The sequence below is a fragment of the Bombus flavifrons genome, chromosome 1 (assembly GCF_040668555.2).
Source record: "Bombus flavifrons isolate JBK064 chromosome 1, iyBomFlav1_principal, whole genome shotgun sequence".
NCBI classification, from domain to species: domain Eukaryota; kingdom Metazoa; phylum Arthropoda; class Insecta; order Hymenoptera; family Apidae; genus Bombus; species Bombus flavifrons.
The window spans coordinates 17,610,076-17,626,805 of NC_138442.1; the positions used below are offsets into that span (position 1 = coordinate 17,610,076).

General features: G+C 31.5%; 2 protein-coding genes across 3 annotated transcripts; both read left to right on the forward strand.

Annotated features, from left to right (window-relative positions):
- Nucleotides 1–8,340: 8,340 nt before the first annotated feature.
- scny (ubiquitin specific peptidase 36) lies at nucleotides 8,341–15,642 on the forward strand. Of its 2 annotated transcripts, none has more exons than XM_069113618.1 (8): nucleotides 8,341–8,531; nucleotides 9,490–10,032; nucleotides 10,142–10,249; nucleotides 10,348–10,574; nucleotides 10,658–11,056; nucleotides 11,133–12,052; nucleotides 12,173–12,309; nucleotides 12,853–15,642. In XM_069113618.1, exons 2-8 carry the CDS (start codon nucleotides 9,537–9,539, stop codon nucleotides 13,191–13,193), a joined length of 2,628 nt encoding a protein of 875 aa, XP_068969719.1. In that variant the 5' UTR covers nucleotides 8,341–8,531; nucleotides 9,490–9,536; the 3' UTR covers nucleotides 13,194–15,642. The 2 variants fall into 2 exon arrangements, with proteins under 2 accessions (XP_068969719.1, XP_068969729.1); XM_069113628.1 differs by lacking the exon at nucleotides 8,341–8,531 and adding an exon at nucleotides 8,566–8,780.
- LOC138180223 (uncharacterized) lies at nucleotides 15,222–16,672 on the forward strand. Its single transcript, XM_069113867.1, has 4 exons — nucleotides 15,222–15,351; nucleotides 15,663–15,872; nucleotides 16,032–16,250; nucleotides 16,321–16,672. The coding sequence occupies exons 1-4, from the start codon at nucleotides 15,286–15,288 to the stop codon at nucleotides 16,597–16,599; spliced, it is 774 nt and encodes a 257-aa protein (XP_068969968.1). The 5' UTR covers nucleotides 15,222–15,285; the 3' UTR covers nucleotides 16,600–16,672.
- The last annotated feature ends 58 nt before the right edge of the window (nucleotides 16,673–16,730 follow it).

The following is a 16,730-nucleotide window of genomic DNA, read 5'->3' on the forward strand; positions in this document are numbered from 1 at the left end:
ATCTGCCTTTTGGTTATACTCGTTGAAGACTATACCAATGACGAAACTAGTCTTCCCTCGAACGAACACAGCAGAATACATTCGTCGTCGAGGAGTCTAGCTTATTTGTTCGTGTAGAAATCTTCGAAGAATCTTCGACGAAGAAATGATCGAAGAAGATTTGTGTAGATGGCTGATCGAATTGTCATCAGGAACATCCAAAGGCTGCTTCACGGCTAACGATCACTGAAAGTTTTCGATTGTTCGGAACATCGTTTACCACAAGAGACCAAAAAAGCAATTTCGTTCGAGACTTCATTGTGTTCAAATCGCCAAGATACAAGTCTGACTCTCAAGTACGTTAACCGTTTAAACGTTATTAGAAAAAAAAACATTTAAATAAAAATATAGATCAATCGGTCGACGTGCCGCGGACAGAAAAAATAAAGAAATCATATATCGTAAAGTTTTTTGTATAAAAATTTAGATTAATTATAGCACTTGATTACTTCATTGCAACTGATCACTTCACGAAATGAAAGGATGGGACGAAGAAAAAGGGACAACAAGAGGGTAAAAGAAGAACGAAACGCGAAGGGAAAGAGCAGTAAATAAGTTTCATGCATTTGATGACGCGTGATGTTTAGAATTTAGCGATTTGGAAACGATCAAGCGAGCCAAGTAAGTAGCTTGGAGCGGCCTTGTTACAGTCAACAGACACCCTGCAGATACTCGGAAAATATTTTTAGTCGGGACCTGGTGCCCGTCCACTTGCCAGTAATACGTTTAAGTGAATAAACTTTCACACTATAAGTATCTATCACCGCATGATGTATTTGCACATATCTTCGACTATTAAGTAGTAGCTGTAAAAAGATTTGGAAGAATTTGGGTAAACGGAGAGGAATATGTATTTGTATGCACGACACAGCGTGACGAGAGTCGATATCTCGAAAAAAGAACTTCTTAACTGATGAAAATGTCATATCTAATTAAGCGATTAATTCTCGAAACAAGGATTAACTTGCGAACGAACTAGAAATTATTTCATTCAACCATTATGTAGATAATAACGATATCATACCTAGAATTAATTTGCATAGTTTCTTTAAACATTCATCTGCTCCTCTAAGGCCACACAAAACTATATAGCCGTACATATGTATACCGCGTAAATGGAGAACGACAGTTACTTTCAGATATCGAGTTCCTGCTAAATTATCGCTACAATATCTTGTCGATACTGTTTGATGAGATACGTTTCGAACAAGAAAAACGATAATTAAGGCGAGAAAACGAGTAATGAGAACGAAAATGAAAAGATCTACGGTCTCATAAATATTTGAATAGTTTAAAATAACGAAAAAAGAAAATGATTACTGAACCGATACTTTGCGAACGTTCTAATAAGCTAGTGAATTTTACGAGCGGCGATATATTTCATAAAATATTTTTATGGTCGACAAATACCAGGAGAGAGTTTAAGGAACAAAGCGAGAGGAAAGGTTTGCGATATACATACATATACATACGTATTACGTATACACGTGTCTTTTAAATTAGTAATTCATTTCGCGGACGTTTGTGTACAGATATACATATATGATAATTATGTACTGTACTTAAATCATATCAGGATTGTTAGGTGTTTCATTCGGACACCGTTTCGTTGATTCTCGCGGCGCACGTTTCTATGATTTCGAGCATCGTTCTCCAGCGAAATTCTCCTCGCGGTTCACCAAGAACGGTTTCACGAGTGTTTTCAAGAGTTTTCATCGCGCAACAATATGAATGTCGTATCATAATAATCGTGGCATGATAGAAACGAATGTAACGCGGTTCATTTACTTGACACCCGTTATACGAGATCGTGGAACACGGTAATATATTATTCCGTTCCATGAAATAACTATAGAGAAATTCGTGGTTTCCATCGATCGTCGAAAGACGATTCGAAGGAAATTCGATCATAAATTGAACGTGTCGTAGCCGAACAATGAGGCCGCGAATGTTGAAACATACCAGAAAACGAATATTAATAAATTATGTGCTTCATATTACGAAACATAAATCGATGTTTAGGCTTAGTCCATAGGCGTTAAGGCTGCTCGTTCGTTTGTTAAAGAAATGATGGAGTGAACGAGACTCTCGAAGAGCGATTAAAAATATTGTCGAATTTAGGGATAATTGCTCGAGAAAAAAACGATCGTATCGATCCCAGAAAGGCTGTTAGAATCATATTACATTTTCTATTTCATGCGTATAATTATAAATGATAATTCACATTCGAGGATTCGATTCTCTATATACGCCCAGACTATCGTAGACGATCGTTTCCTAATAAATAACTAAGAAATATTAGATTCATAAAATTTTTACAAATTTTAGTGCGATTTAATATTAGAATACACATTAATAATAATCTTCCGATATCGATCAATTCAATGGAATAATACTATTACGATACAAAATTAAGAAGTTATACATAATAATTTCAGATAGATAATACGAAAAAGTACTTTATATATACATATATGTAAAAAAGATCATATATTAGCGTTAAATTTTAGAAACCTTTACTGGACAAACAGATTTCTGTTTAAATCCTGTTTTTTTACACACCCTCTATATAGGTATGCATTTGTATAAATATCCACAGTCTAATTATAACAGTTCTAAACAGCTTAAAATCCAATGTATTCAATAAATTTCAATTATAAAAGTAATCTATATGTGGCGGTCATAAGATTCATAATGGCGTAAATCAAGATTTCGGAAATTTACATTTAATATGCAAGCATCTCTTAAAAGTATCGTTTCTTTAGTTTCCTGATTAACGAAGTTATAACTTTCTTCTCTCTTGCAATACAATTTCACCACTTGAAGAAATATAAATTTGTTATTATAGTAAAACAGTGGATTGACTTACACCATTATGATTCGCGTTCAGCTCTCCGTACGATTCAAGCGAATAAATATCATATCCATAGTATATGGTCTCCTTTAACAATAATTGTTTAATATTTTATCCGTGTAATGCCGATCGATAACTACCATTTTCTGGGCGTACAGAATGAATCCAGGCACACGAACATTGCGAAAAATCTATCGTTCGAAATTTTTATCGATTTTCTCATTGATGGCTAACGATAACGATGCGTATGGTGTTGTGAATTCCTGCAACAAGAAAGAAAGACAAACTCACGCTTAACAGCGTAATGAACGTTTAAATAGCGTTACGTCATCTTTCATTGAGAATGGAAGTGAATGGAACAGCTTAATTAATCAGCATTTGTTTACGTGAAAATGTCATTAAATTATTACAGTCGATCTCGTTTTCAATCGTGTCTAATAATCGTGAACATAATGACGTAAGATTAAACGATAACACTACGTAACTAACGTAAGTTACTATAAGTAAGGAAACATAGAACGTGGATAGACGAGGTAGCATTCATTTCGAGTAATTCTCGAGCAACAAATTCGCGCCTGCAAATCTTTTCCTTTCGTTCACGGACAATGGTCGTGGTTTCGGAACCATATCTTTTTTGGTCCTCGATTAAGGAAACGAACGCTGAACAAGTTACGTCAATACTCTGTCACAACACCTTAACAAAAAATTCAACAGCAACGTCCTCATTAATGTCAAATTTCGCAATTTAATAGAGAGTTAAGAGAAATTAATACGTGTGTGATAACGAACCATTTAATTATGTAAGATATCGATTTTGTCTTATGATTTATAAGATCGGCGTTCTGTCTTATTAATTAAGGATCAACAAAGTGTAGAGCGTACGTTTCTTCTTTTTTGCAACGAGCAATGAATTTCGAAGGAAACATATCTATCAAACAAGCGATACGTAGATAACTATTTTTTCATTGCCATTAGTATATACAGCAGAATGAAGTAAAAAAAGAGTAAGAGAAAAAAGAAAAAAGAAAAAAAAGGGGAAAGAGCGATTGAAACGACGCTAGATACGCCGCTACTGAACATTCGTTTATTATCGAACGACATCCCATTTTCGCTGAGATTTCCTTCTACAGTGAGAGACGTTTGCCTTAATTTGTAAAATGTCCGCTTCCTTTACATATATAAACATAAATCTTAGAAGGAGTTAGCAAAAACGAATAGTTTCGATGATGGATAAATATGAATACGTTTCTAGGCGAGCAAGCAGTTATTTTCGAACGTGAAGTAATTTGTAATAGATGAAAGGGGAAAAGGGCGATGGAAATATTTTTGGGAGAAACAAAGATTTGGATTCTCCTCTGTTCTTGGCGAATTCATTTCGTTTCGCGTATAGAACGCGACAGAACAGTAAGGATATTGTCATTGCTAAAATTATAGTTTCTTATCATTTCGAAATGCAAAGTTAGTTTCCTCCTTATCTGACGCTTCATTAATCATCATGATCAATGTCTCAAGACATTGTATTTCTCCCTAAAATATTGCTCCCATGGTAGTACTTAATGTGAAGCGAATCTGGGTAAGGTGCAACAAGGAAAATATCATTCATATATTAATTAAAAATATTATTAAAATTGAAAATAAAACCAAAGATAGTTATCCTGATTTTGCAATAATTTAAACGTAAATGCATCGTACATTTAAAATTGATTTTTGTTTTTTCATTTCATAATTGACTGAACCACGTTTCTCAATAATTTTTAACTGCTTCAATTTATCAAAAATTCATCGAAATTACAAATCTCACTGAAGATAATAAGAACTATAAAATTATGTATATGATTTATACGGTGGGAGTCTATCATACTTTATTTGCACAGAACAATTGTAATTAATAAAGGAGAACAGATTTCTTGTTGCATATTGGTATCCAGTTTAATATTAAGTCATTCAACGCACACACTTAGCTGTAAGAATTTTTATAATGGTGCTCTATGAGATCGTCTCTGCCGTCGAATGCTGATATCATCACACGATTTGTCTCTTTTAAATATCAAAACTTTACTTTTTGTCGCTTATTAAAGCTAGATGAAGGAATCGAAAATATATTGCGTGTATTTACATCTTTGGCTTATTCCACAGAACACCACGGTACACGCTGAGTACTTTTTATTGTAAATATTAGGATACGTAAAGGAAGGATAAAAAAAAGTGATAAAAAAACAGGGGTAGGATGAGTTCAACGCGCAATGATAATTTTTTTGTTAGTCGTAGAGGACGTTCGACGACCGTAAAAAGATGATTATTATTGTTACTATCCTTATTATATATAAGTAGCCGTATTTAATGACCAATTGGGATGTCATGACAAAATTGTTAGGACGAATTTTAATTGAAGTTACTAAGGTGGACAGTTTTTAATCCGTGTCTGATAAAAAAAGAGCAGTTGCTATCGAGAATGATTTAAAAAAAATTTCGTACAAATTTCATGTTTAATTACGATTGTCTTCTGTATTTCTAATTTCCACTCGATATTTCACACATATTTTAGTTGAAGTTAAAATTGATTCGACAATATTGTATTCTGATTTTATGGATTACGAGACTCTGTTAAAGTTATTTAATCGCGCATTCATATAATCCGTGGCTGATTTTTTAGCCACGGAATTCACTATCAGATACGAATTAACGAGGCGCTATATGTTACACAGGAATTTAAGAAAAACGGCTTAATGCAAAGAAAATTTTGTAACGACACGAAATACACTATCGTATTGCCGATTAGTACACGTAATCGAGAAAGTTTTATCGATAAGCTTAAAACTAGAAATATCACAATAACGTTTACGGAATAATGATAAAACGTTCACGATGGCGTAACTTTTCATCGTTATGTCCGTGATAAGTCCATTCAGCGTTGTCTCCATAATTCAGCATTGCTATATATCATTTTGCAATCACAAATTTCAAAGCACATGGTAAAAAGAATTCCAAAGTTACGTAAATTTTTCGTTACTATTAATGAGTTGCTCCTCCATTTAAATAATATAGTTGAACGCTAATGATTAATAAATATGGCTCTCAAGAACCAACTGGGATAAAGCAAACTTTTCGTATGAAAAGTTTAGTCTGTTTTATCACTGCCAGAGAGTATTTGAAAAATAACGTAGACTTCCTAAAGAAAAAGTATGATTAAGAATATAAACATAGATCGATCAGTTTCATCACTTTCGAATAAAGGAATCTTGATCGAGTTGATATACTAGTTTGTTTAATGTATGCATGCTTGTAACGAGGTTCTGATTTCTTTTAAAAAAAATAATAGAAGAAATGGATTTTTATTGCACAAATTATTCTGGCATAGTATATTAATAAAAAAGCAGGAATAAGACGAAGAAAGTAAAATTAACCAGATATCGATGTTCCCTTTCGCCATCGTAAACGTATTAAAACTTCTACTAATGGCTATTACACATTACAAATATTTTATCTGGAATATTATTACCTTGTCGCTTGAAAGTTGTGTTAATCTGTATATTTTGTAAGCAAAGATTATCGATAGCAATTAATAAAGATACTATTACGACAGAAAATATGGTTCTAATTGTCATAAAATGAAGAAACATTTAAAAATACATAATATGTTTAAAATTGAAACGAATAGTGGTCATTACTTAATTATACGAAACATTGTCTATTGGAAACAGAAGAATTTATTATATATATGTCGGGTTTACATTGGAATTAGGATTAGGGGCGTGAAACGAATCGTCGTTTGGTTTACGCATTGTCGATAAGCAATAGAGAAGACATTGACTAGTGCAGATACGATTATTATAGAATTGGACAAGTAACCGTGGTAATTAGATACTCGAGAAACTAATGATAATGATCCTAGGTTCAATAACGAATCCGCGGTCGACGGGGTGATGGATGAACGTGCCTACAAAATCTAAGTCGGACTCTTTGTTAAAACGGGGAATATCCACCGAGCGTACAGACGCTAAGTAAGTCGCTAATACGATCTCGCGAGAGAATGACTTTTCGTCGCGATGATGCTGCAGAGGAAGACTATGATGGGGTGTGTCTAAGGACACGAGATCATCGGATTCGTCGAGGATAGTCTTCGTTCAGAAAGTAAGGGAAATTAACGTTGCTGCTAATTGGTCAAACTCCATATCGGTGGTTAGAAAAGATGCTAGCCGCCCTCGAGGGAAAGTTGCTAGTGGGAGACGCCGTTCGTTGAAAGAAATAGATCTCTCCTATCTTCCCGTAGTTGGGATAAAGACTGTTTATCTGTTTGAAGGACTTTAGGTAACTAGATCTTAGTGTTTATAACGGCCCTCGGGCTAGCTGATCACGTACTGTGGAGACACATCGACATCTGGCAATCATCTTACTCGAAGAATAGGGACTGCGTGTGGCGAGCCACGGAACAGAGACCGTTGGAATGTTTACTGTCGCGTGTCGCCAGAGATATTTCTTTTAAGGAGAGCTATAGAATTACTTCATACCTTTGTTAGGCAAAGCGTTCATCCCGTGACCGCGGCTACGTTCGGCGACTGGCTATCGCCTCGAGTCCAAGCTCATTATCACAAATCTGGAACAAATACAATCGGATCGAAAGACGACAATTGTTTAATTACGCCTATGATAGAATCTAGATTACGGTGTTAAGGGATTTTCCCATGGTTCCAAGGGGAAGGCTCCGATGTCCTTTCATCCCCGACATATATATATAACATTTCTTAATTAACTGTAGAAATATAATTAATAATAAATTTTACTGAAGATCAATCCCAATTAACGAACCCGTAAATAGTAAAAATATTAATAAATAACAAATTTTTGTTATTTACTATATCGTTTTTGGTAGTATAAATAACATATAATTTACACATTACATACAAAACGTAAAACAAAAGATATACTTTTCTAAATAGGCTTTATTTTCATGATTCTTAAATAAGTTTTTAATATAAAATATTCCTCATATACGTAAAGATTTATATGTAGTATATTATATATACTCGAATAAATATACTATTAAGAAAAATAGTAAGTTAATTACTAATTTATATTTTGACTTTAAAATACCCAAGTATTATCGATAATTCCCAATTATAATTTGTACTGTAATTATAAGCACTACAGAAATTTGATATCGGAAATATGTAAATGAAAACTTACTTTATTTTTGCTCAATTAGTTTAGATTTTTAAATGCACTTATATACACACATATTTCAACGATGAATAATAAAAATATTTTGTGAACTTCACTCTTGTCGTGTACGATTAAAATTATAAAATTGGGGAAAATACTGCCAAAATTTTTGAAGAATTATAAAATGAAAGCTGTACATGTGAATTTCGTGCAAATGTAATTCATGGAAACCAAGCATTAAACTTGTGGCGCCTTCACGGTCGAATACACAGCACCTCCGATAGCATCGCAGAACCCAAGGGAAACGGTTTAATGGCTACCGTTGTAATTGCAAATGGCTGACATAATGATAAAAGATGGGTCTTGATTTCGCATGCCCAAAAGTAACAATTCTAAAAATGCCGTGTAATATTCACACGTGCTAATTTGAATAGTGTTTCTTGTTGAAATTATTGTCATAATTATACATGAATTAAACGTAAGTGGGGTAAGTGTAACAAAGTACGCGGGAAAAAAATGACTCGTGGCCGGAGACACGCGCCCTCAGTTAAACTCATCCGGTAACCGTTTCGAGGCACGTAAGCGCGTGGAATTTCGAATTAATCGATAGCATTGTGATTCTACGTGGTCGTGGTCAGCAAATATCGTTTATAATGTAAAATGTGTTACAATACCGTTGATAAAAAATATTTGTATAAGATATAACGTATATAATCATCAGGAGAAGGTAAACAATGAATCTGTTGGCGCGGTATCTATTGCACGCCGCGTGCTTTTAGTGTACTTTGTTAAAGATTCGGTGTGATGTCGTGTAATTACATGAAACATTTCACGTAATTTCGCCTGTTCTTTCATCGTATCGAGAAATTCGTATATATCGTTGCTTCAATCCATCGTAAATAGTGCTTTCATAAATGAATTAATAGTGAAATTAACTCTTTTGACTCGGTATCTATGAAGCAGTGTATTTGTAGTAGATACATATCTTAAGTGGGAAAGAAGGAAATGTTTGATTGTTGTGTCGTAGAAAATTTTATTTGCTTTTAAAACGTTTCTCCAAGTGATCTATCTAATAATTATATTATTTTATTATGTGTTATAAAAAAATCTTGATTTTTTCTGCGTTTGATTATAAAATTTTGTAAATTATTTATTTTTTCCATAATATTCATTATCTGAATACCATATTGACTAGAAAAAATGTAAAAAATCTGAGTTTTTTAAATATATTTATTAATGTTAAAGTTAATATGTAAATATACATTCACTGGTATAATTTGCGTACTCATTTATATGCTATAAGATATTGCTTCTCGTTCATGTAAGATTTATATGTTCTCAAACATTGTATGCATATTGCAAAAAATAATATTAAATATTAATAGGTATATTATTTAATATAGTTATTTCATTCTTACATATTCTTTTGTATATAGGGAATCAAAAAACAAAAACTTGTAATATAAAGTAAAATAAAGTGAAAATGCCTGCTGTAAGCATTTGTGACCCAGTTGCGGCCACTCTTCGTCGTACATTGGAAACTAATCAGTCCAAAACATCAGATGACTTAACAGCAAATTTAGTTACCAGTGCATCAAGAATTCTTCAGTCAGAAATTCAATATAAAGAAGTTGATGATTATCAAACAACAATTCTAGATCAACTTAAAGCAAAATACATTGTATTAAGTTTACCAAATGCTGAAAACTCAGATGATAAAATGAAGGATGGTGCAAATTATATAAAGAAAAATGAAAAAGTATCGAAAGGACTCAGCTTACCAGAGCCAACAGTTACTTTATATTCTCCAAAGAAAGTTAGCCTAGGGTGGAAGGGTACATTTCCTGTTGGGGCTGGCATGTATAATGTTGGAAATACATGCTATTTAAATAGTACTCTTCAAGCTCTGTTTCATGTACCAGCACTTGTAAATTGGTTATTGTCAGACTCTCATCATACATCAAAGTGTGAACAAAATGGTAGGTTATTAAAATTTATAATTTACTTTACCATATTCTGCACATTTTTAAGAAATGAAATTATAATCCCACAGTTTTGTATCGTATTGTGATAATAGGTTAATTTTAGATGGAGGTGGAGAATGCCTTACATGTGCAGTGGCTAAGACTTTACAATCTAGTCACCAAAAATCAGGATGTGCTATCAAGCCATTCTACATATATAACAAATTAAAACGTAAGTATTAAATAATTATAAAATGTTAATCAATTATTATTAAATCTTATATGTCTGTCGTGTATATATATATATATATATCTTATTTTTTCTATTAGTTATTTGTCGAACCATGGTGCCAGGGCAACAAGAAGATGCTCATGAGTTTTTACGTTATTTATTAGAAGGCATGGAAAAAGCCTACTTAGCAAGGCACAAAGCTAGTAAACTAGACAGCTATTCTAAAGAAACAACACCTATCAACCAAATTTTTGGTGGTTACATTCGTACTGAAGTAAAGTGTCTACAATGTCGACATGTTTCCACTACTTTCCAACACTTTCAAGTATATATAATATACAGCTTTTCTAGTAATCATGCTATTGATTAAGTATACAATAAACTAAATATGTTTTCAACTTTCTGCAGGACTTATTAGTTGATATACGTAAAGCAAGCACTTTGGATGAAGCATTAAGTAGCTATTTTAGCCGTGAACAACTAGATAACAATGATTACAAATGTGAAGCTTGCAAAAGAAGAGTTCCTGCTACGAAACAATTTAGCTTAGAACGACCCCCTAAAGTGCTTTGTGTGCAATTAAAAAGATTCAGCGTTCTAGGAGGAAAAATATCTAAACATATAGGTTTCAAGCAAACTATAGATATGGGTCCTTATCTTTGGAAAGAACCAGGAGAACCTACGCAGTCACTTACATATAAGCTTATGTCGATAGTTACACATATGGGTCCATCAGTTAATTGCGGGCATTATACTGCGGTTGCGAAAGTCTCAACAGGCCAATATTATTCCTTTGATGATTCTTGTGTATGTATTAACGGTATGTCTTTATTTGTAAAATATCGAACTATCTTGTTAATACCAAAAATTCATTTTTATATAGGTTCGTCCACTTAGTTTGAGTAATGTATTCAGTACAAATGCTTACATAATGATCTTTGAGATGGAACAACAAACGCAATCTCAGGTTCAAGCTCAACAAACTGTCAAATTAAATGGTGCAATGACTGTGAACAACACATTATCTTCATCAGGAAGCCCTATGAATAAAACTATAACTCCCAAGGCATCAACATCTGGATTACACTCATTAAATGGACTAATCAATGGCACATCGATTAATAAAGATAACACAGATAATTCAGAAACGAATTTACAGATATCAACAAATAAAAATGCAGGACTTCAATTTAATACCCAAAAAAGCACGAATTTTATCGGGCCACAGTTACCACAAAAATTGCAAGATAAGTCTCAACCAAGATTAATTATGCATATTAAAAATGGGAAAATTTTGAATGGAAATAGCTTAGTTCCTTATGATGGATCTAGTGAAGAAGAAGATGTTAGTTCTATTGGAACATTAAAAAGCCGCACAAGCTTAAATATACTTGCAAAAACAAACACTTCTGCTAGTACTACTAATGGTACACAGAAGTGTTCCCTGACAAAAAATGGTTCCCCTAAAGTAAATCTTAATGTATCAAAGACAAATGGTAGTAGTGTATCTCAGAATCAAAGTAATGTAATGCAATGTACAAAAACACAAAATGGTTCTAGCTGTAGTACCATTACAAGTACAATAAAGTATCAAAATGGTAAATCAGAAACAAATGGTAAGACAGAAAATAGTAATAATAATAGCAAAAGTAAGTGGCATCAATCTGTTAGAAAAACAGGACAGGACGATAAAGTAATTACAAAAGCTTCAAGCAGTAGTATGAAAGGTTGGCAAGTTTCAAAGGATACATCTTTTTCTGCTACATCAACTGCAACACCAAACGGATGGTCCGTGACTGATAAGTAAGTTATATTTTATTTTTGATATAATGTTATTTAAAAAGCAATATAAATTAAGCATTATAATTCTAGCAAATTTAATTCAACGATGTTTAATACACGTATTTAAACATTTTTTCACAGAGAAGATATCCATAAAATTAGTCAAAATAATGGCACGCCGAGTGCTGCGGCTTTAAGAGATTTCAATGGAACAAATCGTTCCGATACAGTTTCCCATTTATTGAAGATGTCTCACCGCGGTTATGGCAGTTCTTCGGGTCAGTACAACAAAAGAATTCTATTGAAGAACCAATTGAATCCAGCTGCTTTCCCATCAAAATCCTCATCAACCTATTATGCGCCCATGCGTCCTAAGTCCAAAAATTCTACATAAAGCAATAGAATAAACATACAAGGAGAGCGAAAATTCTTATTCGCTCAAATGTTTTGAAACCAAAAATCCCGCCAATAATTTTAATAAAAATAATAATAAAATAATAATAGTAATAAAAAGAATACTAGAAAAAGAAAGAATAACTTTTCAGTGATAAATTGTGGATATTATAAAACATGAGCTACTGTTAATCCCTAAATTAAAAATATTTGTTTTGTTACACCTCTGCTAAGTCGGTAATAATAAAAAGCATATTTTGTGATTTATTAAAAAAATTATGTTAAGTGTTAAAGTAACACTATTAAATGACAAAAATATTAAAAACTGTGTACAAATATTTTTATTCTAAAAATTTACTGATAAAATAATGTCATTTTCTTATCAAATGAAATAGTGAGTACTAAAGTATATGCTTGTTTGTTTACAGTTGCAAATTGGAATGGTAACAGAACACACTTAGATAGAGAAGTTGATAATGATAGAAGGGAAATACGTAAGCGACATTTTAATGCAGATGATGAAGAAATAGATCGTGGTCGAGTCAAGAAAGTAAAAGATCATCGAACGTATGAAGAAAGAAGTAACTCGGGGTATAATCCTTTCCAGGAATATCAAAATGGCAAAACGTGGAACCGATCTCTTAGTGGTTATTATCGGAGACATTACTATAATACTTCCAATAATGCACGACCACGGCATGGCAGAAATTATAGGCCTCCGCATTACAGATATCATAATCATTCTCGTGCACATTGGCAACGAGAATAAAATAAAAAAGACAAGTTGTTGAGAAAGAATTTCGAAAGCAATCCAACGTCGAAAGACTTCGTTAGGTTTCAATTACGAAAGCAAATTATAATTTTTCAATACGTTAAAATTAAAATAAAGATGTGGCAGTGTTGATTTAGATAATTAATGTTGGACATGATAAATATTCAACATTCATTATAATGAATCGCTAAACTGCATCGTAACAACCATGCATGTTCCTGACAGAGTCTTCATGTACTCTATTGTTGTTTGTAGCTCACGTACGTATGTGGACATTGTACTTCACAGTACACGGGGGATGAGTATCAATAGCTTTGCCAATCTTGTGTTCAGTATGAACGGAGTAAAATTTGTTATAAAATTGTACTATACTATATGTGCGTTATTAATTTAGAGTGCGTATTAAAGAAATATATGTATGGATGCAATGGTTAAGAGTTTAAACAGTATATCGCTAAGTGTTTAAAATTTTCTTGTTAACTTTTTTATACTTCAGTTATGGCCATAAAATGATGTTCTTATTTAATTTGAAGTAACTTTCATATTACATAACAATGTAAAAATCTTTAATAAGTAATTTATACTAATCTTATGTTACTTATATTGCTACTATTGTTGAATTAAAATTGTAAACACAATATTCGACATATATATATATATATACCCGATGTTTAATTGTTTATAGAACTTGATAAGTGTCCATACATTTTCAGACAAAAAAAGAATACATGTTAATTAACAAAAAATAAAGTTATGTGTAAAAATAAGTTAGTTTTAACGAGACGAAGATAAAATTAAGTTAAAGAAAATATTTTGAAAATTTTATGTCAACAACATCTTTCATTTATGATATAATAATCCGTCCTTTGTTTTAATTAACAAAGATACTCCTCCCTCATCGAGCTGTAACAAAAAAACATTCAATTAAGCAGTCAATCTTGCTCGATCAAGAAACGTGGTCTTTGTCATCGCTTACTGAAGAGAAATATATTCATAATAATTACAATGATTAATCAGTAAGTGAATGATTTCCCTTAATATGGTGAATGTGCATACTTGTGAATACATGTGACTTCAATTCTCTTTTTTTTAACATAATATATATATATTATATATATATAATATGTATAATATATATATATATATATTATATACAGGTAATTCCAGAGTGTTTGTGGAACTTGTGAATAATCGAGTGAAGAGTGTTTAATGGTAATGAATTAATAGTATCAAGTTATTAAAATATTAGTTTAAAAAGGAAAGAAATTGTAAATTACATATATAAGTGTAGAATTTTAATATTATGGATTTTTCATAGAGCATTAAAAATTGCAAAGCCATAGATAATTTGTTAAGCCAAGGATAAAAAAAAAAGCTGGCTTTTTCGCCTGCTCGTTATATATAATACCTCGTTATATTATTCTACAAATTAAATATTAGCCAAAAAAAAGAGATAAGCAACCATACGTTAAGATCTGATGATTGTTACAGATTTTATGGTACTCAATATTTTTCAGAAGATATATGACTTGGACGTACATGCTGGACCTGTATCTTTATCCAAGATATTAGTCGCAATTAAATAATCACATAAGCTTGATATTGCGGTGTATACAATATAATTACCGTAATATAGCCTTAAATTAAGCATCATGTTATTACATGCTCTAAAATATAATAACTTTGGTTTCTGCATTGTATAAATTCATGTATCATTTGAAGAATGAGATTTGAAGTTCTATAAAATCGGTACATCTGATACTGTAAACGTATGTGATATTGCTCTGTACAGAGGTGAACAACAACAAACACCAGATTTAATTTATGTATTAAGTATCACAAATAAAACGGAAATTGTCGTTTGTACAACATTCAAACTATCGATACAAACAGAGTGAGATGGACGTTAAATCCATAGAAACCAATTCATTTATACTATAAAGGAAAGAAAAAGACTATCGCGTTTTCGAGCGAAGATAATATAATCTGTAGACACACGTAATGTATTTTTGTTTTCATCTTGTATTCTTATAATTTGTTAAAAGGTAATTCTTCATACATATTTCTTCATTTACTCCGTCATCTTGAAATGGAGTGTCTGATGAAAAAGGAAGAGCCTTCGTCTAACGAACTCATAAAAACACTCGAAAAAAATGTGAGTAAGCAATTTGACCCTTTCATGCTTGAAATATATTCATATTAATTATTGCCATTAGATTTATTTAAATTAGTTTTTAAATTACCAATATAAAGGTTTTTAAAAATTTCACGCGTATTATATACTGATTTCGAAGATGCATTTTTTTATTGTTTAGCATGAAAGAGTTAAATAATAAAAAAATTAACGATTAGTGAATATTGGAAAGAAAAGTTGAGAAAGTGCATTACTGTTTACTTGAAAAACTGATTTTAAGAAATGTAAATAAAGATGAGCAACATAACATAGCACTGTTAACATTTATTTAGGTAGCGATCTTAAAAATAGAAAATCACTATAATTCAAAGATCAGTTACGAATTGGATGTTAAACTCATGTACTTCCATAACGTATCACGTAGTCTCGCGGATAAACTTGAATCTTTATGGAAATTAGCTGAAGCACATCAACCAACGGAAAATGAAATAAAACAATTTGCTGATCAAATTGCAGGTATATGGGCTTCTATAAATCGTCAGGTAATATTTATTTTACTATTAAAAAAATTTTTTTCATACTCAAAACTATGTTTTTTCCCTTTTTATATTTGTTTAATTTTAATCTCACTCTGTTATTGCGAAATAAAATATTTTGTTGGAGAAATATAGGAATTTTAAAATATAAAACTATATGTGTAGATTTATGAAAAATATTCTAAAATACGAATGGGTAGTGGAACATTGCATGGAGTACCATTATCAATAATTCTTAATAAAATAAAAAAAGAAATTATTCTATTCAAAGTATCATTACAACATCATGAATCTATTTATGATCAAGAACATATATTAAAAGGATACAAGCTAATTACCAAAAGTGAAAAATTTATAAGCAGCTTACAAAAATGTGATAGCAAGGTAAAACTTGCTTAATATTTTACCAGTATAAATATTAATATTTAATATAAATTATTTTTTCAAATTACAGTTGCAACAACTCTTATGCATATCAAATATTATGCCACGTCTTATAAAATTACAATCTGCGGTTGATAAATATGTTACCACTATTGAATTACTACCTACAAGTTTTCCTGCATATGACTTAAGTGCCTTTTCATTAGTTGCAAAATTATTGACTGGTGAATTACTTGGTTATGAACCAATTAATCCTAGTTATGTTCTAATGGAAAATATGCCTAAAAAGCCTGTTTTTATTATCAAAAACGTTAAACGCAAATCAATTCATCCATATTATCCAACATAAAATATATTTATAATCTGTACAGTCTTATATATGAAATATTTAAAATGTTTTCAAAATGAACTATTGTATCTAGGATAATGTACATAAATATTAATAGTAAATAATGACTTTATATAATTAATTAATTATTA

Excerpts from the sequence above, each read along its gene's own strand:
- scny (XM_069113618.1), top strand. The coding sequence starts at position 9,537 with ATGCCTGCTGTAAGCATTTGTGACCCAGTTGCGGCCACTCTTCGTCGT. Across the intron at positions 11,057-11,132 it reads ATTCCTTTGATGATTCTTGT|GTTCGTCCACTTAGTTTGAG; the intron begins GTATGTATTAAC and ends ATTTTTATATAG. Across the intron at positions 12,053-12,172 it reads GGATGGTCCGTGACTGATAA|AGAAGATATCCATAAAATTA; the intron begins GTAAGTTATATT and ends ATTTTTTCACAG.
- LOC138180223 (XM_069113867.1), top strand. The coding sequence starts at position 15,286 with ATGGAGTGTCTGATGAAAAAGGAAGAGCCTTCGTCTAACGAACTCATA. Across the intron at positions 15,352-15,662 it reads TAAAAACACTCGAAAAAAAT|GTAGCGATCTTAAAAATAGA; the intron begins GTGAGTAAGCAA and ends ACATTTATTTAG. Across the intron at positions 15,873-16,031 it reads GGGCTTCTATAAATCGTCAG|ATTTATGAAAAATATTCTAA; the intron begins GTAATATTTATT and ends CTATATGTGTAG.